This window comes from Pan troglodytes, chromosome 2, assembly GCF_028858775.2.
Source record: "Pan troglodytes isolate AG18354 chromosome 2, NHGRI_mPanTro3-v2.0_pri, whole genome shotgun sequence".
NCBI classification, from domain to species: domain Eukaryota; kingdom Metazoa; phylum Chordata; class Mammalia; order Primates; family Hominidae; genus Pan; species Pan troglodytes.
In genome coordinates this window covers 14,077,423-14,101,091 of record NC_086015.1, presented here as the reverse complement: position 1 = coordinate 14,101,091, position 23,669 = coordinate 14,077,423, and the positions used below count along the sequence as shown (strand labels likewise).

Here is a 23,669-nt window from a genome sequence, read left to right as displayed (position 1 = left end):
AACCTCATATTTGCTTAGCAGCTTCTAAGTCTAGGCTTCTGACCTGAAAATAGTTGTGAATGTTCTCCAGGTGGTTACACATTGGGGTCAGCAGTTGAAAAACACAATGAACAATTTCTTGGGCAGATCTCTGTTGGAGATGTGAGAATCCAATATTCCGGCTTCCTTTGTTCTATAATAAATGCAGAGTTATGAGTGAAGAAACTGCTGGATAGCGTCTCAGAAACTAAGGGTTCGCAATGGAGTCAAGTCAAACCTGTGTCACCAGGTAGGAGCAGATGGGAGAAAGGAGTTGTTCACCTAAGACTGTATTCTGACAGAGGGATAAAAATCTTGCTCCATCTTCCAATGACTGAGAGATTGGCTTTTGTAGAGTAGGAACAGTGTTTGATTGAGACATATAGCCCTATCATAACTAATCAGATAAAGGTCACATAAAAGTAGAAATCATTTAGGTTGACAAATGTAGGGCAATAGACTCCTTCCTATAATTTTTTTTTTGAGGCAAGGTTCTGCTCTGTCACCCAGGCTGGAGTGCAGTGGCACGATCACAGCTTACTGCAGCCTTGAATTCCTGGGCTCAAGTGATCCTCTCACCTCAGCCTCCTGAGTATCTGAGACCACAGGCACATGCCAACAAACATGCCTAGTTTTTGTATTTTTTGTAGAGATGGGGTTTAACCACATTAACCAGGCTGGTCTCAAACTCCTGAGCTCAAGCAATCCACCCATCTTGGACTCCCAAAGTGTTGGGGTTAAAGGCATGAGCCACTGTGCCCTGCCTCCCTCTTATAATTGAAAAACAAACAAACAAAAAAATGTAGAAGCCTGGGCAACATGCTGAAACTCTTCTTCACAAAAAATACAAAAATTAGCTGAGTGCGGTGGCACATGCCTGTGGTCCTAGCTACTCAGGAGGCTGAGATAGGAGGATTACTTGAATCCCGGAGGTGGAGGTTGCAGTGAGCCAAGATTGTGCCACTACACTCCAGCCTGGGCAACAGAGCAAAGCCCTGTCTCAAAAAGTAGACCCAATAGTGAATACAAAGAAAAATGAATTGCTGGGCACTGTAGCTCTTGCCTGTAATCCTAGCACTTTGGGAGGCCAAGGCGGGTGGATCATGAGGTCAAGAGATCGAGACAATCCTGGCCAACATGGTGAAACCCCATCTTTACTAAAAATACAAAAATTAGCTGGGTGTGGTGGCGTGCACCTGTAGTCCCAGCTCCTCGGGAGGCTGAGGCAGGAGAATCGCTTGAACCCAGGAGGCGGAGGTTGCAGTGAGCCAAGATCAAGCCACTGCACTCCAGCCTGGCAACAAAGCAAGACTCCACCTCAAAAAAAAAAAAAAGAAGACGAAGAAGAAAAATGAATCAAGAAACCAAGAAACGGGATATATTAATGTTTAAATGCTTATACCCAAGACCCATTTTCTCATTTTGTTATATGTACCGTCCAACTGCTTCCCCGGATGCTAGGTGCACGTTTGTACACTGTATACACATCTGAAGTTCTGGACGTTCTAGACAGCTTACTACTACACTGAGGCATGGGCCCGGGCTTGGTTTGGGAGGCTGTTGAAACCAAAATTCAAGTAAAGAACAGGATTCAGGAATGTTCAGGGCATTTAGAAATACATTTCGTAGGCTGGGCGCGGTGCTCACGCCTGTAATCCCAGCACTTTGGGAGGCCGAGGTGGGCGGATCGGGAGACCAAGGTGGGCGGATCATGAGGTCAGGAGTTCGAGATCAGCCTGATGAACATGTTAAAACCCCATCTCTACTAAAAATACAAAAATTAGCTGGGTGTGGTGGCGCGTGCCTGTAGTCCCCAGCTACTCAGGAGGCTGAAGCAGGAGAATCGCTTGAACCCAGGAGGCAGAGGCTGCAGTGAGCTGAGATTGCACCACTGCACTCCAGCCTGGGCGACACAGCGAGACTGCGTCTCAAAAAAAGAAATACATTTCTTATTCCAAGTGCCTTTCTATTTTCTGTTTCAGACTTCCTATTTTTTTTTTTTTTTTTTTATTTCTGAGACAGAGTCTCGTTCTAATGCCCAGGCTGGAGTGCGAGTAGCATGATCTTGGTTCACTGCAGCGTCTGCCTCCTGGGTTCAATCAAGTCTTCTGCCTCAGCCTCCCAAGTACCTGGGACTACAAGCATGCGCCACCATACCTGGCTAATTTTTTTTGTATTTTTAGTAGAGACAGGCTCTTGCCACGTTGGCCAGGCTGGTCTCAAACTCCTGACCTCAGGTGATCCACCTGCCTCGGCCTTCCAACGTGCTGGAATTACAGGTGTGAGCCACTGCACAGGTAGACTTTTTTTTTTGTTTGAGACGAAATCTGTCACCCAGACTGGAGTGCACTGGTGCAATCTCAGCTCACTGCAACCTCCTCTTCCCCATGCCTCAGCCTCCCAAGTAGCTGGGACTATAGCTGCACCACCATGCCCGGCTAGTTCTTTTTGTACTTTTAGTAGAGATGGGGTTTCACCATGTTGGCCAGGCTGGTCTTGAACTCCTGAACTCAAGTGATCTGCCCTCCTTGGCCTCCCAAAGTGCTGGCATTACAGGCGTGAGCCACCACGCCCAGCCTTCAGACTTCCTATTTAAAGCAAGATGAGGCCGGGCGCGGTGGCTCACGCCTGTAATCCCAGCACTTTGGGAGGCCAAGGTGGGCGGATCACAAGGTCAGGAGATTGAGACCATCCTGGCTAACACGGTGAAACCCCGTCTCTACAAAAAATACAAAAAATTAGCCAGGCGTGGTGGCAGGCACCTGTAGTCCCAGCTACTCGGGAGGCTGAGGCAGGAGAATGACATGAACCCAGGAGGCGGAGCTTGCAGTGAGCCGAGATCACACCACTGCACTCCAGCCTGGGCGACAGAGCGAGACTCCATCTCTAAATAAATAAATAAATAAATAAATAAATAAATAAATAAATAAAGCAAGATGAATATTGTCTGGCAATACAGCTGCACCCATGCTACCCAGTGACCCAAACACAATGCCAAAGAAAGTGACAACTTTTTCATCATAATACCTCCTTTGTTCCCAAATCCACTATGCCCAAGTCCTATGCTTCTGCCTACACTAACCTTGAGAAAGGGGACTCTCCTGGCAATAGGAGGTGTCAGCATACTCTCCAGCTTCTGGGAGAGATCTTCCAGCAAGAAAAGCAGCTCAGGGGGCCCAAGTTGCACAACTTCTGTAGCCTGTCACATGGAGGAAAGGATTAGTTCCAGGAATGTCCTAGTCATTTCATGATAATTTTTTTTCTTTCTTTTTTGTTAAATGTGCAGTGGCAAGATCATAGCTATTCCAGCCTTGAACTCCTGGGCCCAAGTTATCCTCCCATCTCAGCCTCCCGAGTAGCTGGGACTATAGGCACACGCAACCATGCCCAGCTACATTTTTGTTTTTAATTAATAAGAAATGAGGTCTCACTATATTGCCCAAGCTGGTCTCAAACTCCTGGGCTCAGATGATCCTTCTGCCTTGGCCTCCCAATGTGCCAGGATTACAGGTATGAACCACCACACCTGGGCCCAGCGAATTTTTAAATTTTTTTATACAGACGGGGTCTCACTTTGTTGCCCAGGCTGGTTTCAAACTCCTGGGCTTGAGCAATCCTCCTGCCTTGGCCTCCCAAGGTATTGGGATTATGGACAGGCATGAGCCACCACACCTGGCTATTTCATGTTAATACTTCCCAATGGGTGAAAAAAAAAATTTTTTTTTTTGAGACAGAGTCTTGTTCCGTCACCCAGGCTGGAGGGCAGTGGCATGATCTTGGCTCACTACAACCTCTGCGTCCCAGGTTCAAGCAATTCTCCTGCCTCAGCCTCCCAAGTAGCTGGCATTACAGGTGCCCACCACCATGCCTGACTAATTTTTGTATTTTTAGTAGAAATGGGTTTCATCGCGTTGGCCAGGCTAGTCTCAAACCCGACCTCAGGTGATACGCCTGTCTCGGCCTCCCAAAGTGCTGTGATTAGAGGCATGAGCCACTGCGCCCGGCAGGGTAAATAATTTGACTTTTATTTATTTATTTACTTATATTTGAGACAGGGTCTCGCTCTGTTGCTCAGGCTGGAGTGCAATATTGTGTTCACAGCTCACTGCAGCCTCAACCTCCTGGACTCAAGTGATGGTCCCACCTCAGCCGCCCAGGTAGCTGGGATCACAGGTGTGCGTCACCATGCCTGGCTACGTTTTTTTGTTTTTTTTTTGTTTTTTTTTAACGTTTTGTAGAGACAGGTCTCACTGTGTTACCTAGGCTGGTCTCAAACTCCCAGTACTTTGGGAGGTCAAGGCAGGCAGATCATTTGAGGTCAGGAGTCTGGGACCAGCCTGGCCAATGTGGTGAAATCCCATCTCTACTAAAAATACAAAAATTAGCTGATGTGGTGGTGGGCACCTGTAATCCCAGCTGCTTGGGAGGCTGAGGCAGAAGAATCGCTTGAGCTCAGGAGGCAGAAGAGTCGCTTGAGCTCAGGAGGCAGAGGCTGCAGTAAGCCAAGATCGTGCCACTGCACTCCAGACTGACGGACAGAGCAAGACTCCGTCTCCAACAAACAAACAAACAAATAAAAAAACTAGCCGGGTGTAGTGGGGCATGCCAGTGGCCCTAGATACTTGGAAGGCTGAGGTGGGAGGATCACTTGATCCTTGAACCCAGGAGTTCAAGGTTGCAGTGAGCTATGATCTTGCCACTGCACTTCAGCCTGGGTGACAGAGCAAGACTCTGTCTCTAAAACGAAAAAAGAGGCAAGGGAGGAAATTGCACCCATCTCATATAAAGGATAGCTATTATGCTCTGTCATATAATAAAGTCAAGCATGTCCAAAATAAATATTCAGAATAGTAAAATAATAATTCAAGACAGGATAGTTTAGAAGACATACTTTTTCTCTATAAATTCCTCTGTATACCTTTCCAGTTGTGGATCCAAGATGCGTTTCCTAAATATCCTGTGATTTAAAAAATGACTTTGAATGCCACACACAGGGTTTGGGAAAAAAAAAAAAGGCTAATTCAAGGGAATTTTCCTTTTGTCTGTTCATTAAATAATCTTTTCATACTTCTTTTCCTCTAATGTTTTGCTACTATTAACTCTGGGCAGGACCCCAGAGTGATCCCAGTGGAATAACTATATTACACTGCCAGAAGCAGAATGGGTGAAATACAGTCTCACTGCAAACTGCTCACTCAATACACATTTATGTGGCATCTCCTAAGGGCAAGATGATGTAGAAAGATTAAAAAAAAAAAAAAAAAGATATGGCTGGGCGCAGTGGCTCACACCTGTAATCCCAACACTTTGGGAGGCCAAGGCGGGCGGATCACGAGGTCAGGAGATCGAGACCATCCTGGCTAACAACGGTGAAACCTCGTCTCTACTAAAAATACAAAAAATTAGCCCGGCATGGTGGCAGGCACCTGTAGTCCCGGCTACTCGGGAGGCTGAGGCAGGATAATGGTGTGAACCCGGGAGGCAGAGCTTGCAGTGAGCCAAGATCCCACCACTGCACTCCAGCCTGTGCAACGCAGCGAGACTCCATCTCAAAAAAAAAAAAAAAAAAAAGGATACTATTTCTGTTCTGAAGGTACCTACATTCGTGTAAATTTCAGGTGAAAATTAATGCTATTTCAATTTCTCTTAAACCTGGAGAAATTCTACTCTCTGATGAAATCCCATCTCAAAAGTTACTTTATCTGTAAAAATGTCCTCTACTCCCAACTTCAATATAAACATCATTCTCTCACTAGAGTTTCACTAGTCCTTGGTTCAGACCATTAATGCCGTATTTGGCATCAATAAAGCTATGGGGCCGGGCACGGGGGCTTGCGCCTGTAATCCCAGCACTTTGGGAGGCCAAGGCAGGTGATCACGAGGTCAGGAGATTGAGACCATCCTGGCTAACATGGTGAAACCCTGTCTCTATAAAAAATGTACAAAAAATTAGCCGGGTGTGATGGCGGGCACCTATAGCCCCAGCTACTCAGGAGGCTGAGGCAGCAGAATGGCGTGAACCCGGGAGGCAGAGCTTGCAGTGAGCGGAGATCCGCGCCACTGCACTCCAGCCTGGGCGACAGAACGAGACTCCATCTCAAAAAAAAAAAAAAAAAGAAAAGAATAATAATAAAGCTACCGTACTGCTAGCTATTTCCACTTCTTTGATTAGATTAGAAGTTATTTGAAAGCAAGCATGATGCTCTATGTACTACTGAAATGCAAGTGCTTTGATTAGTGGCAAACACAAAATAGGACTCAGTAAGCAACTGTCGGGTGCTGAACAAATGTGAAAAAGTGAAAAGGGCATTGACTTCTAAGAACCAGAAGAGTGCTCCTCTACAAAAATAATCTAGGTAGCTTATTAGTAGTAGTAGTAGTAGTAGTAGTAACCTAAATGTAAGGATTACATCATTGGCATGATATTTTATAATGTCTGACACATTATTAAAAACCTTATGACTTACAAACACCAGTATAAGGATGATTATTCATCATTGCTTTCACATATAAAGGCTTTTAAAGTCAATCTAACTTCTCTCCTCAGTGTCACAGTGTTCTTTGTGAAATAAGAATAGACCTGAGGTCTATTTAATCTTCTGAAAGAAGATTAAATTCTGAGATCCTAGCCTGTCACTTACTTCAGTGTGCATTTCAGTATCTAAGATGAACTTCGTCACAAGTCCACAATGTAGAATAGAGAAGACCTCAATGTCCAGCTCTCGGAAAAAAGCATGGGAATTATGTAGTAACAATGATGTCTTTTCTTCCTTCCCTGTGAACTCCTATGGGGAAGTCACAGCAACAAAGAGAATAAATAAATCTTCTATATTAATCGAATTTTAATAAAAACTTCAAAGTGCAAATATGCATTTATTTAATGCAAAAAATTACATTTTCATTATAATAACAACTTCCTCTAGCCCAAGTCCCTAAATATTCCCAAGACAGAGCACCTAATTTAAGATGGGGATACAAGTCACACATCAAGACCCTTAACAGGTCATCTATTTAGGGATGATCTATTAGGCAAATCAAGGCATTTAGGTCTAGTACAGAAAACTGTGAGCTGGCCGGGTGTGGTGGTTCATGCCTGTAATCCCAGCACTTTGGGAGGCTGACGTGGGTGGATCACGAGGTCAGGAGTTTGAGACCCGCCTGGCTAAGATGGTGAAACCCCGTCTCTACTAAAAATACAAAAATTAGCTGGCTATGGTGGTGCATACCTGTAATCGTGGGAGGCTGAGGCAGGAGAATCGCTTGAACCCGGGAGGTGGAGGTTGCAGTGAGCCAAGATCGTGCCACTGCACTCCAGCCTGGGTGACAGAGTGAGACTCCATCTCAAAAAAAAAAAAAACAAAAAACAAAAAACTGTGAGCTTAGGGGCCAGAATGATCTGGCTTCAAACCCCAGCTCCAGCATTTATTAACTGTGTGACTTTGGGCAAGTCACTTGCCCTCCCTGGATCTCAGTTTCCTCCTTTATTAAATGTGGTATTAATATGAAACTTGGGCTCTTACAGAAACTACCTAATAAATATACAATAAATGGTGGCTGATCAACAGAAATAATTGGGATCCATGTGGCCCAGGCAATTTCAAACACATGAAACTCATTCTACGAACAGTACAAATGTAAAGTAAAAGGGAACTACTGATAATCAAGTACCTCAAGAGAGAATTCAATGTACTGCTGGGGTACAAAAAAGGGAGTAAAACAGTCAAGAAAATAATTAGAAAAAACAGTCAACAGTGTGTGGCAGGAATAAGGACCTGAAGTCTAATCTGAACTTTGCTACTAAGGAGATTACTCCAACGCCTAAGAGAGTTTTGGCTCGCTGTTTCCTAATTTTTTTTTCTTTGTAAAATGCCGAGAATAAAGCTGGGTTTCTGTTAATCTCACTGGGATGTCACAAACCTTCACGGATACCCATCATTCCAATACCTTGTTCAGCTGGCCTCTATGAGATGGCGTAGGGTCACATTCTGAATTTTTCTCTTCTGAAAGTGTGTCAGAGGAGGATGTCTTGCTGCCATCTGTTTTTTGTTTCCTTTCTTTTATATTAAAAAGAGAAAAGTGACTCAAGTAATTAATAATCATGTTTGCCAAATATCATTGCCCTCAGAAAACAACCTGTTGGAAACTGCCTAGAGGTAGAAGAGGTAATTTTATAACCCTAAATTACAGTGTATTTATAAATCTAATAAAGAGAGAGTTCAGTTATACAATTGTTCCAATTACTGATGCCATGATACACATAACTTTTAGGTTAATTCAATGAAGCTTATTTAGAGACACAAGACAAGAGGAAAAGAACATACTTACCTATTTTTCCTTTCTTTCTGATTTTTGCTGAAATAGCAGTAACAGTATGAGGTGTTATATCTAAAGTTTCCACGTCAAAGTTTCCAAGAGGAGGGACATAGTCTGGGGTGACTGAAACAAACAGCAGGCTGAAGCTCAATGTGTACCAATTACACACCACCATTAGACTTGAAATTCAGTCACTCCATTGGCTAAAAACTAGTTTCCAAAATTACCAAGCATGGCTGAAAACTTATAAGACATATTCAAGTCATCTGACATTGTTTTGGCATAGCAAAATGGCCAGAGATAACACAGAAATATCATATTAAGTATGATCAATTATCATAAAACCACTTTAAATAATGATATATAACTAACAAACAGAAAAAAACTAAAACAAACATTTAAAATCTAAATGGTGGCCAGGCAGGGTGGCTCGCGCCTGTAACCCCAAGCACTTTGGGAGGTCAAGGCGCGCAGATCACCTGAGGTCAGGAGTTTGAGACCAGCCTGGCCAACATGGTGAAACCCTATCTCTACCAAAAATACAAAAATGAGCCAGGTGTGCTGGCAGACGCCTGTAATCCCAGCTACTTGGGAGGCTGTGGCAGGAGAATTGCTTGAACCCAGGAGGCAGAGGTTGTAGTAAGCAGAGATCGCACCACCACACTCCAGCCTGGGCGACAAAGCAAGCCTCTGTCTCAAAAAAAAAAAAAAAAAAAAAGGGAAAGGTATATATATATTTATGGCGCACATGAGATATTTTGATACAGGTACACAATGTATAATAATCACATGAGGGTAAATGGGGTATCCATCACCTCAAGCATTTATCATTTCTTTGTGTTACAAACAATCCAATTATACTATTTTAGTTATTTTTAAATGTACAGTAAGTTATTGTTGACTGTAGTCACCCTGTTGTGCTATCAAAAACTAGATCTTGGCTGGGCTCTCTGGCTCATGCCTGTAATCCCAGCACTTTGGGAGGCCGAGGAAGGTGGATCACTTGAGGTCAGGAGTTCGAGACAAGCCTGGCCAACATGGTGAAACCCCATCTCCACCAAAAGTACAAAAATTAGCTGGGTGTGGTGGTGCACACTTCTAGTCCCAGCTACTCGGGAGGCTGAGACAGGAGAATTGCTTGAACCCAGGAGGCAGAGGTCGCAGTAAGCCGAGACCGTGCCACTGCACTCCAGCCTGGGCGACAGAGCGAGACTCCATCTCAAAAATACAAAAACAACTAGATCTTATTCATTCTATCTAATTATATTTTTGAACCTATTAACCACCCTCATTTTTCCCAGTCCCCCAACCACCATTACCCTCCCCAGCCTCTGGTAACCATACTTCTACTCTATCTCCATGAGTTAAATTATTTTAATTTTCAGCTCCCACAAATATGTGAAAATATGTTGTGCCTGGCCTATTTCACTTAACATAATGTCCTCAAGTTCCATCTGTATTGTTGCAAACAACAGGATCTCATTGTTTTTTATGGCTGAATAGTACTCCATTGTGTATATGGACCACATTTTATCCATTCACCCGCTGATGGACACTTAGGTTGCTTCAAAATCTTGACTATTGTGAACAGTGCTGCAATAAACATGGGAGTGCAGATATCTCCTTGGTATACTGATTTCCTTTCTTTTGGGTATATACCTACCAGTGGCATTCCTGGATCATATGGTGATTCTATTTTTAGTTTTTTGAGGAAACTCCAAACTGTTCTCCATAGTGCTTGTACTAATTGACATTCCCACCAACAGTGTACAAAGGTTCTCTTTTCTCTACCTTCTCACCAGCATCTGTTATTGCCTGTCTTTTGGATAAAAGCCATCTTAACCAGGGTGAGATGACATCACATGGCAGTTTTGATTTGCATTTCTCTGATGCTCAGTGATGTTGAGCACCTTTTCACATATCCACTATTTGTATGTCTTCTTTTGAGAAATGTCTATTCAGACCTTTTACCCATTTTTCAATCCGAATAATTTTTTTTCCTATCTTTATATATTCCAGTTATTAGTCCCTTGTCAGATACATAGTTTGCAAATATTTTCTCCCATTCTGTGGGCTGTCTCTTCACTTTGGTGTTTCCTTTGCTATGCAGAGGAAAGGAACTTAACTTTTTAATTTAATGTGATCCCATTTGTCCATTTTTGCTTTGGTTGCCTGTGCTTGTAGGGTATTCCTCAGGAAATCTTTGCCCACTCTAATGTCCTGAAGAGTTTTCTGAATGTTTTTTGTTGTTGCTGTTAGTAGTTTCATAATTTGAAGTCTTAGATTTAAGTCTATAATCCATTTTGATTTTTGTATATGGCAAGAGATAGGGGTCTAGTTTCATTCTTCTGCGTATGGATATCCAGTTTTCCCAACACCATTTATTGAAGAGAGTGTCTTTCCCCAATGTATATTCTTGGCACCTTTGCTGAGAATGAGTTCATTGTAGGTGTATGGACTTATTTCTGGGCTCTCTTCTGTTCCATTGGTCTATGCATCTGTTTTTGTGCCAGCACCATGCTGTTTTGGTTACTATAGCTCTGTAGTATAATTTGAAGTCAGGTAATGCGATTCCTCCAGTTTCATTCATTTTACTCAGGACAGCTTTGGCTATTCTGGGTCTTCGGTGGTTCTATATAAATTTTAGCCTTTTTTTTTCTATTTCTGTGAAGAATGTCATTGGTATTTTGATAGGGATTGCCTTGAATCTGTAGATTGTGTTGGGTAGCATGGAAATTTTAACAATATTAATTCTTCCGATCCATGAACATGAAGTATCTTTCCTTTTTTTATTTGCTCTTCAATTTCTTGCATCAATGTTTCATAGTACTCATTATAGTGCTCTTTCACTTCTTTGGTTAAGCTTATTCCTATTTTATTTGTCACTTTTGTTTATTTTATTTGTAGCTATTGTAAATGGATTACTTTCTTGATTTTTTTCAGATTCTTAGTTGTTGGCATACAGAAATGCTACTCATTTTTATATGATGATTTTGTATCTTGCAACTTTACTGAATTTATCTAATAGTTTTTTGGTGGAGTCTTTAGGCTTTTCCAAATATAAGATCATATCATCTGCAAACAAGGATAATTTAACATCTTCCTTTCCAATTTGGATGCCCTTTCTTTCTTTCTCTCTCTTGTCTAATTGTTCTAGCTAGGACTTCCAATACTGTATTGCATAATAGTGGTATATATAAGTGGGTATCCTTGTCTTGTTCAGATCTTAGAGGAAAGGCTTTCAGTTTTTTTCTGTTCAGTTTAATAGTAGCTATGGATCTATACCCAGTTTTCTGAGGGTTTTTTATGATGAAAGGATGTTGAATTTTATAAAATTTTTTTAAGCATCAATTTAAATATCATGTGGTTTTTGTCCTTCATTCTGTTGATAGGAGGTATCACATTGATTTACATATGTTGAACAATCCTTGCATCCCTGGGATAAATCATCCCATTTGGCCATGATGAATAATCTTTCTTTTGTTTGTTTTTGAGATAGGAGTCTCGCTCTGTCACCCAGGCTGGAGTGCAGTGGCACAATCTTGGCTCACTGCAACCTCCGCCTCCCAGGTTCAAGCGATTCTCCTGTCTCAGCCTCCCAAGTAGCTGGGATTACAGGTGCCCACAACCATGCCTGGCTAATTTTTGTATGTTTAGTACAAACAGGGTTTCACCATGTTGGCCAGGCTGGTCTCGAATTCCTGACCTCAAGTGATCCACCCGCCTTGGCTTCCAAAAGTGCTAGGATTACAGGCGTGAGCCACCTCGTGCCCAGCTGATATTTTTAATGTGTTGCTGAATTAGGTTTGCTAGTATTTTGTTAGGATTTTTGTATCAATGTTCATCAGGGATATTGGCCTGAGATTTCTTTTTTTGATGTGTCTTTGTCTGGTTTTGGTATCAGGGAAAGCTAAGTGCTTTATTGCCTCACTACTGGCCTAGTAGTACTACCAGTATAGGACACTTCTCTTACCTGCCAAGTACTTTTCCAGGATTATTTGCAATTCTACAATGTGCTTTAACCGAGTGAGCACCTTCCCCTTCATCTCAGGTGATGTTTCCTGGCAGAAGGCATTTACAATCTGCAAAGTACAAATTACATTCTCATACTTCCAAATGTTCAGATTTTAACCTTGTTTATATTATTTATCCAGAGCTGAGAGATGTCTATGAAAAGCAAGATCTTTGAGTTTAGTCTGTAATAGAACTGTCCTCAGCAACGTGGTATAGAGAAAAAAAATCTCTGGCCCAAAATATAGGAGATTCAGCCAGGCGTGGTGGCTCATGTCTGTAATCCCAGCACTTTGGGAGGCTGAGGCAGGAGGATCACTTGAGGCCAGGAGTTTGAGACCAGTCTGGCCAACATGGTGAAAGCCCATGTCTACCAAAAATACAAAAATTAGCTGGGCATGGTGGCACACATCTGTAATCCCAGCTACTAGGGAGGCTGAAGAAGGAGAATTGCCTGAACCTGGGAGGCGGAGGTTGCAGTGAGCCGAGATTGAGCCACCGCACTCCAGCCTGGGTGACAGAGCAAGACTCTGTCTCAAAAAAACAAAAAACAAAGGAGATTAGGCTTGTGACCTTAGTTTTACTTATTACTAGTTATGTTACAAGGTGGAATAGCCAGAGAGCACACAATTTGGTGAAACAAGTTCTATACTGCTACTTACTGTGTGACCTTGGCTGAGTCTTTAACCTTTCTAAGTATTTCTTCATAAAGAAATGAGTCCAGCACTTGGTACAGTGTAAGTACTTAAAAATTTTTAATGACTTTGAACTCCCTATTGAAATTCGTATGTGTAAAATGAGGACAATAGCTATTCTGCCCGTATCATAATAGAGATGTGGTAATCAAATAAGCTCATTCAAGTGCACAAACATTCCTGAAATAATATCAGAGAGGAAGACAGTGAGGTAGAGATATAAGATGTTGCCATCATTGTCATTATCACCAAACACAAATACATTCTAATGGGAGGGAAACTACCACCACTCACTGAATCAAAACAGTAGGCATATGCCTGTGCCAGGACGAACAGTAGTTCCACAGTGAAGAAGGTGAGAAGGTCATTCTAGGGAGAAGGCAGCTTGCAGAAAATAAAGCATGGGCAATGTGAAGTGAATTCTAAGTATTCTCATTTGGCTACCTAAGGAGGTTCATATAACTGGGGAGTGGTGGGACATAACAGCTACAGAAGCACACGGGGGTTACTGCTTGGTGAGGACTTCTAGGGAGTCTTGTGGGAACTAAGAAAATAGTTTTGAGAAAAACTATGCACAATAAGTGAAACATCCTATTAACTCTGCTCACCTCTCGGAACCAGTTGAGAGTAAGAAATATGAGAGAACACATGAATGAACGCTCTTTAGCAGACATGGACTCCAACTTCTCTCCAGGCTCCAGGTCAGTTAGGAATATAGGACAATCTGAGAGAGAACAAACATTTCCAACTACCGTTAGTGCAAGCCAATAAAACCTGGAGGTTGCCTCTGGAGCTAGCTCTCCTTGCTATTTACTTTCCCCTTTAAGTCATATTTGAAGGCCAAGATCTGATTAAAATATTTGCATATCATATAGCAATCAACAAATATAACTAGAAAGTTTTTGCAACAATTGATTTGTTAACATAATGGGATTCTGTATGTACTATTTTGTCTTTGGAATTCCAATGATAAACTATTCTGCTGAAGTTAGAAAATTCCTCCCCACATACACCATGTATTGATCTGCCCTTTCCCTAAGTTTACCAAAGGAAGAGTATAAAGAAGAAAGGATCTGATGACTTCATCCCATACCTAGTAGACCATCAATCTCCTCCAAGTTTCCGTTATGCTGTCTCTCCACACAAAGTCTCAGTAACCGGAAATACGGAGCCAGGCACAGCGGAGACACCAATCTGAGAAGGAGAAATAAATTTCTAGACCACACTTCATAGGTGTATTACTCCACATACATAGGGAGATATTACTCCACGTACATAGGGAGATATTACTCCACATACATAGGGAGCACAACTTCTTTTTTTGAGACAGAGTCTTGCTCTGTCGCCCAGTCTGGAGTGCAGTGGCACGATCTCAGCTCACTGCAACCTCTGCCTTCCAGGTTCAAGCAATTATCCTGCCTCAGCCTCCTGAGTAGCTGGGATTATAGGTGCATGCCACACTGCCCGGCTAATTTTTTTATTTTTAGTAGAGACAGTGCTTCGCCACGTTGGCCAGAAAGTAATCTCAGAATATCTGTTGGCTCACACAAGGCAATATAAATCTCAAGCCAAGGATCCAAGAAAAAACAAGGAATCTGCCCCATTCTCCCTAACCTCTCCAAATACCATGTGTCTCGAGAGAAACTTTTTTGACTCAACTTCCCCACCAAGAACTGTGGAATTCCCCATGAACATTCAAAACACAAACAGGTTTAGAAAAGAAAAACTATACTGACTTTTGGCCTGATTCCTGTGAAGTCACCGGACCCCCATCTTTTGCAAAGTCCTGAGAAAACAGCAGCGGCAGGAGGTTTATGGCGATCCCATCCTGAGTGTCGTATTCTTCCAGTCCGTACAGTGCTTTCACAGGAAATGGAAAGTCACTGCAGAGAAAAACCAGAATCTGATGTTGCAGCTCAGGAATACGCAAGGCTACAGGGAAAACCACTAGAGCAAACCAATTTCAAACACAACATCATGGGGAGAAATTAGAAGAACAAACAGTGAACGTTTTAGGAATTTTGGAGCTAAGGGTGCAGGGGTGCTGGGGTTGGGAGGAAAGAAGCTGTGGGACTGGGCAGCTGTGGCTGAGGTCAAGGGTATTCTGAAGTTTGTATCAGCTACTGACAGAATTGATGTAACTTCACCAGTACAACCAAGCCAGCAGGTAAACAATACCTACCCTTCCGGAACAACACAGGAGTCCACTACGAAGGCATCCTGGAAATCATTACAGATGGTATGCCCAACCCATTCCTTCAGGAAGCAAACAAACAAAAAGGGCAGTGCAGAGTGTACTTGCTGTACAGCCCTAGATAAATTACTCTTAACCTTTCTAAGTCTCAGTTCCCTCATTTCTAAAAAGAAAGTAATAATAAATATCTCACTATTGTGAAGTAGAAAAGAGAGAGTGCATAAAAAGCACCTAGCACAAGGCCTAGCACAGAATAGGGCTCTCAGACAGATAATAGCCATCATCATTAACAAAGTCCATCTCTTCTTTACTATTATGATTGTTATTAAGTGAAGGAGGCCTCAGAGAAGAGCCGTGAGGCAGGGTAGGGCAGAAAAGCCTTTCCCAGTTAGAATTTAGGAGAGGTCACAGGATGATCTATTTTCACACTGCAACAGAAAGACTTGAAGAGTGTAGCAAAGCAGCTCTCATGCTTTATTGCTTTAAGAAAAGACAATTGGCTTTACCAGGGCTTTTGGATCCAGCTTTTCATGTTGGATCAGGTTGGCAAATTCATCATAGTAAAGTGCAGAGGCCTGAGGAGACTGCTCACTGCAGGAATGAACCAACTGCAACAAGGAGGTCACCTGGAGCAAAGAGGAAGAATGGTTTAAACCTTGGGCTGCCAATCCTTCCCAAACTCCACTCGCCCCATTCAAGACTGTTTTTTCACTTTCTGATTTTACTGGCAAAGCTCTATGTCTCACTTGAAGTTTTCCTGAATGTTCTGACCCGTCTGTCTCCTTCTGATATCATCCCTTTTCCAATCTGCCAGACACTGCAGCCAGATTAATTTTTCTAAAGTAAACCTTTGATTTTGCCATTTCCATGCTAAGAAACCCTTAAGGAATACCTCTGCCTAAAGAATGAAATAAAAATATATTGCTTTACATGCAAGGCTCTCTGTTTTCTCTCTCAACTAGCTTTTTCTTTTTTTCTTTTGAGATGGAGCCTTGCTCTGTCGTCCAGGCTGGAGTATAGTAGTGTGATCTCGGCTCACTGCAACCTCCACTTCCCGGATTCAAGCAATTCTCTTGCCCCAGCCTCCTGAGTAGCTGGGACTACAGGCGCCTGCCACCATGTCCAGCTAATTTTTTTGTACTTTTATTAGAGATGGGATTTCACCATGTTGGCCAGGTTGGTCTCAAACTCCTGACCTCAAGTGATCCTCCTGCCTTGGTCTCCCAAAGTGCTAGGATTACAGTCGCAAGCCACCGTGCCCTGCCTGAACTAGCTTTATGTCCCACTTTCCAATTATGTACTTATTTGTCCCCATGCTTCAACCAAAGTGTTATTCCATAAACATGGCATATCTTTCTTGCTAAGACTTTATAATTTAATTAGAGAGATTAAATGGATATAGAAATAAATGCAACTGGCCTGGGAGTGGTGGCTCACATCTGTAATCCCAGTGCTTTGGGAGGCTGATGGGGGCAGATCACCTGAGATCAGGAGTTTGAGACCAGCCTGGTCAACATAGCGAAACCCCGACATGGTGAAACCCCGTCTCTACTAAAAATACAAATTTAGCTGGGCATGGTGGTGCATGCCTGTGATCCCAGCTACTTGGGAGGCTGAGGCAGGAGAATCGCTTGAACCCAGGAAGCACCACCGCACTCCAGCCTTGGCGACAGAGTTGAGACTCCATCTAAAAATAAATAAATAAATAAACATAAAAATAAACGCTACCCAAGCCAGTAGTTTCCAAGTGTCAGAAAACCACAGAAGTAGGAGTTCAGGAAAACTTCTTTTACAAAAGAAGCACTTTCTGGTGAACTGACAGCGACTAGAAGCAATTCCTCAGTTACTCATAAACATATCCAATCACATTATAAGAACTCGGCCGGGCGAGGTGGCTCACGCCTGTACTCCCAGCACTTTGGGAGGCCGAGGCAGGTGGATCACTTGAGTTCAGGAGTTCAGGACCAGCGGGGCCAACATGGTGAAACCTCGTCTCTACCGAAAACATAAAAAATTAGCCGGGTGTGGTGGTGCGTGCCTGTAATCCCAGCTACTCTGGAGGCTGAGGCAGGAGAATCACTTGAACCTGAGAGGTGGAGGTTGCAGTGAGCCGAGATCTTGCCACTGCACTGCAGGTTGGGCGACAGAGCGAGACTCTCTAAAAAAAAAAAAAAAAGACAGGAAAAAGAAAGAAAGGAAAAAAAGAACTCACCTGTGTGCACTGCTCATCGCTCAGGTTGGCTCTCTCTTGGGTCAAACTAGGTGATTCACTTCTAAAAACAAAGAATTTTTTAAAAAATTATTATTATACTTTAAGTTTTAGGGTACATGTGCACAACGTGCAGGTTTGTTACATATGTATACATGTGCCATGTTGGTGTGCTGCACCCATTAACTCGTCATTTAGCATTAGGTATATCTCCTAATGCTATCCCTCCCCCCTCCCCCACCCCACAACATTCCCCGGTGTGTGATGTTCCCCTTCCTGTGTCCATGTGTTCTCATTGTTCAATTCCCACCTATGAGTGAGAACATGCGGTGTTTGGTAAAAACACAGAATTTTAATTTCACTTTTGTAATATTTTGTAACAACTGCCAATAAGTTTAAGAATTCTGACTTCCCTAGGGTAGGGTAAAGATAAAAGTGCATGAAGGCAGCGAAGAGTATTTATTTTGTCCGTACAAAATACAGATTAGAGCAAAGGATGGTTATCCTATATATTTTTTCTTTTTTCTTTTTCGTACATATTTTTTAAGGGCAAATTAGCAATAATTAGACGAAGCACTTAATTAGTGCATATTATGTACTACACATTGTTCTAACCCTTTAATGTTCTCAATGACTCTATGAGGTAAATCCTATTATTATCCTTATTGCTGATGTGAGTCTACAAAGGCAGAGAGATAAAGTAACTTACCCAAGGTAATTCAGCTAATAAACAATGGAGCCAGAATCTGACCCTGGGCAAGCAGTATGGCTTCACTGACTGAACTCTTAACCAGTACACTCTGCAACCTCTTCCCATTATTAATGTGTGTCACAGGGGAGTGATGACTATCTGAGCCGGTGGCGGTTGGGGTGGGGTTAGAGGGAGAATTTACTAAGACAGTTGTAGGTAAAGAAAGGCAGATTTCTTAGAGAAAGTATAAAAGTACGTTGCAAGAAAGCACTGGGCAGCCAGCAATAGAGGAGCTGACTGCAAGGAAACAACGGCTTGCTGGGGATTTATAGAGTAGTATTTATGATGTATGCTGTATGCCGAAGAGGGCTTTGTGCAGTACTGATAATGCCAAAGTTGCAGTGAGCTAACTTGCAGGTGTCTGGTGATTAAGTTGGGCGCAGGAGGGCTGCATGTCCTGCACCATGAAAAAAGGCAGACTTACATACTTTGTCTTTGCTTTCTTTGCTCCCACCATTGTGACTCCTTTTCCCTAATTAGGATTCCACAATGTGGATTCTAAAGATGTCTCCTGATGTCTCAGAAAATAAATTCCAAGGAGCATGAACTGAAATCCAATGTCGGTTTGTAATGGCAACATCTTATCAAGCCCCCAAACCGATATTTCTTTAGATTCTACAAATGGGGCCTCAAGGAACAAGGTGAGGGGAAATACACAAGATCTTATTTGTACCAAATGTATAAAGTTCCCGACAGGAATGACACAGCAATGTAGACACCTGCATTGTCTAGTGTCTATATCAGGAGCAGATAAAGAAAAATGCATTCTAAAAGAATCAGGGTTCCCATTTTGTGCAAAGATTTCTAGAATTTTACCTCTAGCCAATCCTTAATTTTTAACCACAGACTGTAATGGCTAGGATCACATTCCAGCAAAACATATACATGGTAATATATACAGTCACGATTAGAAAGGAACATGGAAAAGTAGCAAAACACATTTGCTCATTTATAGTTGTAACTTCTACTGCTAAAATGATGTCTATGAGATGTAACACTTCGTTAGTTAGCAAGATTAACTGATCTTAAACCACAGAAGTCAGAATCTCCACGTGTACCTGTCTGCCGCCATGATGCCAGCCATGGTCACAGCACCAATAATCCCAATGAGCTTGTACTTGAATACGGTGCTAGAGAGCTGCTTTCTTATCACCAAGTGCATGTCATCCTGCAATGAGATGATGAAGAAAGATGAAAATGCTGGAATGGCACAGCAAAAGAAGATATGGATATCGAGCCATATAGCTAGACTATAAAGGCTTTTATCGTTTACTAACTGTTTTTTTTTTTTTTTGAGACGGACTTTCGGTCTTGTTGCCTAGGCTAGAGTGCAAAGGGGCAATCTCGGCTCACTGCAACCTCTGCCTCCCAGGTTCGAATGATTCTCCTGCCTCAGCCTCCTGGGTAACTGGGATTACAGGCACCCGCCACCATGCCCGGCTTATTTTGTATTTTTAGTAGAGATGGGGTTTCACCATGTTGGCTAGGCTGGTGAACTCCTGACCTCAGGTGATCCACCAGCCTTGGCCTTCCAAAATGCTGGGATTACAGGTGTGAACCACCATACCCAGCCCTGTGTGTCTTTAGCAAGTCAATTCATCTCTCCAAGTTTTAATTTTTACATCTGAAATGGGGACTTTTTTTTTTTTTTCTTTGAGAAGGAGTCTCGCTCTGTCGCCCAGGCTAGAGTGCAGTGGCGCCATCTTGGCTCACTGCAAGCTCCACCTCCCGGCTTCATGCCATTCTCCTGCCTCAGCCTCCCAAGTAGCTGGGACTACAGGTGCCCGCCACCAACCACGCCCGGATAATTTTTTGTATTTTTAGTAGAGACGGGGTTTCACCATGTTAGCCAGGATGGTCTCGATCTCCTGACCTCGTGATCCGCCTGTCTTGGCCTCCCAAAGTGCTGGGATTACAGGGGTGATTACGTGCCTGGCCCGAAATGGAGAAGGTTGTTTTAAGGATTAGAGATAAATTATAAAAAACTTCTAGAACAGTGCCTAGCACATGATAGACATTCAATAATAATATCTTTTATTGTTATTATTTCTATAAGGATATGAAAATTATCATAATGTTGATCACTGCTCAGCCAAAATAATGAACTAGAATAAAATACTCAGGTAAAGATTTAAACATGGAGGCAAGGCTGGGCGAAGTAGCTCATACCTGTCATCCTAACACTTTGGGAGGCTGAGGCTGCTGGACTGCTTGAACCCAGGAGTTCAAGACCAGCCTGGGTAACATGGCAAAACCTCATCTCTATAGAAAATACAAAAATTAGCCAGCTGTGGTGGTGCATGCCTGTGGTCCTGGCTACTCGGAAGGCTGGGGTGGGAGGATCACCTGAGCCTGGGAAGTCAAGAACACAGTGAGCCAGGATCACATCACTGTCCTCTAGCCTGGGTGACAGAGCCAGACATTGTCTCAAAATAAAATAAAATAATAAAATAAACATTGCTGAAAAACATTAAAGACATAAGTAAATGGAAAGAGCTACTGTCTTCATGGATTGGAAGACACTTAATATTGCTAATACCATTCAAAGTGATTCAGTGTAATCCTTATCAAAGTCCCACAACATGTTTTGCAGAAACAGAAAGATCCATACCAAAATTCACATGGAATTTCAAGGGACCCCAAACTGCCAAAACCTTGAAAAAGAACAAAGCTGGAGGGCCCACACTTCCTGATTTCAATATTAATACAAAGCTACAGCAGTCAAAACAGTGTGGTGATGGCAGAAGGACAGACGTATAGACCAATGAAATAGAATACAGAGTTCAAAAATAAGCCTTCATATATGTGACAAATTGATTTTTGACAAGGGTGCCAAAATAATTTCAATGGTGAAAGGACCATCTTCTCAACAAATTGGCACTGGAAAAACTGGATATCCATGTGCAAAAGAATGACGTTAAATCCTTAAAATATTAAAATAAACTATACACAAAAATTAACACAAAGTGGATCAAAGACCTAAATTTAAGAGCTAAAACTTTCTCTTAGAAGAAAATAAAACTTTCATGACCTTGGATTCGGCAATGGTATCTTAAGCATGACAACCAAAAGGACAAGAAACACAAGAAAACAAATTGATAGAGAGTGGGTCGTACAGCTTTGGAGTGGCAACCTTCGTGGCGCCAGCAATGAAAAACAGAATTATATATGGGTGATGCTGAGAAAGGTAAGAAGATTTTTGTTCAGAAGTGTGCCCAGTGCCACACGGTGGAAAAGGGAGACAAGCACAAGAGTGGGCCTAATCTCCACGGTCTCTTCGTGCGGAAGACAGGTCAGGCCACTGGATTCTCTTACACAGACACCAATAAGAACAAAGGCATCACCTGGGGAGAGGATACACTGATGGAGTATTTGAAGAATCCCAAGAAGTACATCCCTGGAAGAAAAATGATCTTTGCCGGAATTAAGAAGGCAGAAAGGGCAAACTTGATAGCTTAACTCAAAAAAGCTACTAATGAGTAATAATTGGTCACTGCCTTATTTATTACAAAACAAATATCTCATGACTTCTTCATGTGTACCATACTTTAATAGATTTTATACACCAGAATTCAGATCATGAATGACTGACAGAGTATCTCGTTGGGTGGTCCTCATTTAAAACTAAGACTGGCTTGTGGTTAAATGAATATGCTGTTTTTTTTAAATTTTAATAGTAATTCCAATTCAGTAAATGGTATCACTGTTTACCCCTTCTAAAGATATGATTAGACTTTGTTAGTAATGTTCAACTTTTCACAAAGATGGTGAGTGCCATCTTAAAACTTAATGGAGGCCGGGAGCAGTAGCTCATGCTTGTAATCACAGCACTTTGAGGGGCTGAGACAGGCAGATCATGAGGTCAAGAGATTGACATCATCCTGGCCAACATGGTGAAACCCCGTCTCTACTAAAAATACAAAAATTAACTGGGCATTGTGGTGCATGCCCCTAGTCCCAGCTACACGGGAGGCTGAGGCAGGAGAATCACTTGAACCTGGGAGGCGGAGGTTGGAGTGAGCTGAGATTGTGCCACTGCACTCCAGCCTAGTGACAGAGTGAGACTCCATCTCAAAAAAAAAAAAAAAAAAAAAGAAAGAAAGAAAGAAAAAGAAAAAGAAATAGATAAATTTGACTTTATTGAAACTAAATACTTTAGTGCATCAAGGGACACTATCAAGGGAGTGAAAACCCATAGAATGGGAGAAAATATTTGCAAATCATATATCTGATAAGGGATCAATATCCAGAATATATAAATAACTCCTATACCTCAAAATGACAAAAACCTAATTTAAAAATGGGCAAAGGGCTGAGCATGGTGGCTCATGCCTGTAATGCCAGCACTTTGGGAGGCAGAGGTGGGTGGATCTCCTGAGCTCAAGCGTTCCAAACCAGTCTGGGTAACATGACAAAACATAATGTCTACCAAAATTATAAAAAATTAGCTGGGCATGGTGGTGCACACCTATGGTCCCAGCTACTCAGGAGGCTGACATGGGAGGATCGCTTGAGCCTGGGAGGTGGAGGTTGCAGTAAGACAAGATAACACCACTGTACTCCAATGTGTGTGACAGAGTGAGACCCCATCTCAAAAACAAAACAAACAAAAATGGGTAAAGGACTTGAATAGACATTTCTACAAAAATATAGAAATGGCCAAGAAGTACATGAAAAGATGCTTAACATCATTAGTCATTAGAAAATGCAAATCAAACCACAATGAGATACCACTTCGCACTCATCAGAATGATTATAGTTAAAAAATAGGGCCTGGGGAGGTGGCAGGTACCTGTAGTCCCAGGTACTCAGGAGGCTGAGGTGGGAAGACTGCTTAAGCACAGGATTTCCAGGCTGCAGTGAAGTATGATCACGCCACTGCACTGCAGCTTGGGTAACAGAATAAGACCCTATCTAAAAATAATAATAATTTTTAAATTAATTAATTAATAAAAATCAAAAGAAGTTTTTAAGAAAGGAAAATACATGTTGGCAAGGATATGGAGAAATTGGAACCTACATACATTGTTGGTGGGAATGTAAAATTATGCAGCTGCTGTGGAAAGCAGTTTGGTGGTTCCTCAAAATGGTAAACATATGGTCATCATAAGATCCAGCAATTCCACTCTTAGATATACACCCTAAAAAACTGAAAACAGGGACTCAAACAAATATTTGTAAACCAATGGTCTCAGCAACATTATTCAAATGGCCAAAAGGTGGAAACAACCCAAGTGTCCATCAATGGATGAATGGATAAACAAAATGTGGTATAAACAAAGAATGGGAGCCGGGTGCAGTGGCTCACGCCTGTAGTCCTAGCACTTTGGGAGGCCGAGGCAGGCGGATCACCTGAGGTGAGGAGTTCAAGACCAGCCTGGCCAGCATGGCAAAATCCCATCTCTACTAAAAATACAAAAATCAGCCGGGCGTGGTGGTGCGTGCCTATAATCCCAGCTACTCAGGAGGCTGAGGCAA

General features: G+C 42.3%; 2 protein-coding genes across 25 annotated transcripts in view; one reads left to right on the top strand and one right to left on the bottom strand.

Moving 5' to 3' along the window:
* The window catches only part of FANCD2 (FA complementation group D2), an 83,335-nt gene that overhangs the window by 20,128 nt on the left and 39,538 nt on the right, over positions 1–23,669 (bottom strand). For 12 of the 24 annotated variants that reach the window (XM_054681460.2, XM_063805393.1, XM_054681465.2 and 9 more), the window contains 14 exons: positions 19,250–19,359; positions 17,444–17,504; positions 15,738–15,857; positions 15,220–15,293; positions 14,774–14,920; positions 14,131–14,231; positions 13,646–13,761; positions 12,305–12,413; positions 8,344–8,454; positions 7,963–8,072; positions 7,245–7,358; positions 6,660–6,803; positions 3,101–3,217; positions 44–172 (listed from right to left, as the gene is read on the bottom strand). In XM_054681460.2, coding sequence (XP_054537435.1) covers positions 44–172; positions 3,101–3,217; positions 6,660–6,803; positions 7,245–7,358; positions 7,963–8,072; positions 8,344–8,454; positions 12,305–12,413; positions 13,646–13,761; positions 14,131–14,231; positions 14,774–14,920; positions 15,220–15,293; positions 15,738–15,857; positions 17,444–17,504; positions 19,250–19,359 — 1,563 coding nt within the window. Of the gene's footprint in view, positions 1–43; positions 173–3,100; positions 3,218–6,659; positions 6,804–7,244; positions 7,359–7,962; positions 8,073–8,343; positions 8,455–12,304; positions 12,414–13,645; positions 13,762–14,130; positions 14,232–14,773; positions 14,921–15,219; positions 15,294–15,737; positions 15,858–17,443; positions 17,505–19,249; positions 19,360–23,669 lie in introns of those variants that run through there. The other 12 variants (XM_063805397.1, XM_016940446.4, XM_063805392.1 and 9 more) reach the window with 2 other exon arrangements.
* LOC107970561 (cytochrome c, somatic-like) lies at positions 21,310–21,650 on the top strand. The gene has a single exon (XM_054681489.1). It carries the CDS (start codon positions 21,360–21,362, stop codon positions 21,648–21,650), a length of 291 nt encoding a protein of 96 aa, XP_054537464.1. The 5' UTR covers positions 21,310–21,359.

Excerpts from the sequence above, each read along its gene's own strand:
- LOC107970561 (XM_054681489.1), top strand. The coding sequence starts at position 21,360 with ATGGGTGATGCTGAGAAAGGTAAGAAGATTTTTGTTCAGAAGTGTGCC.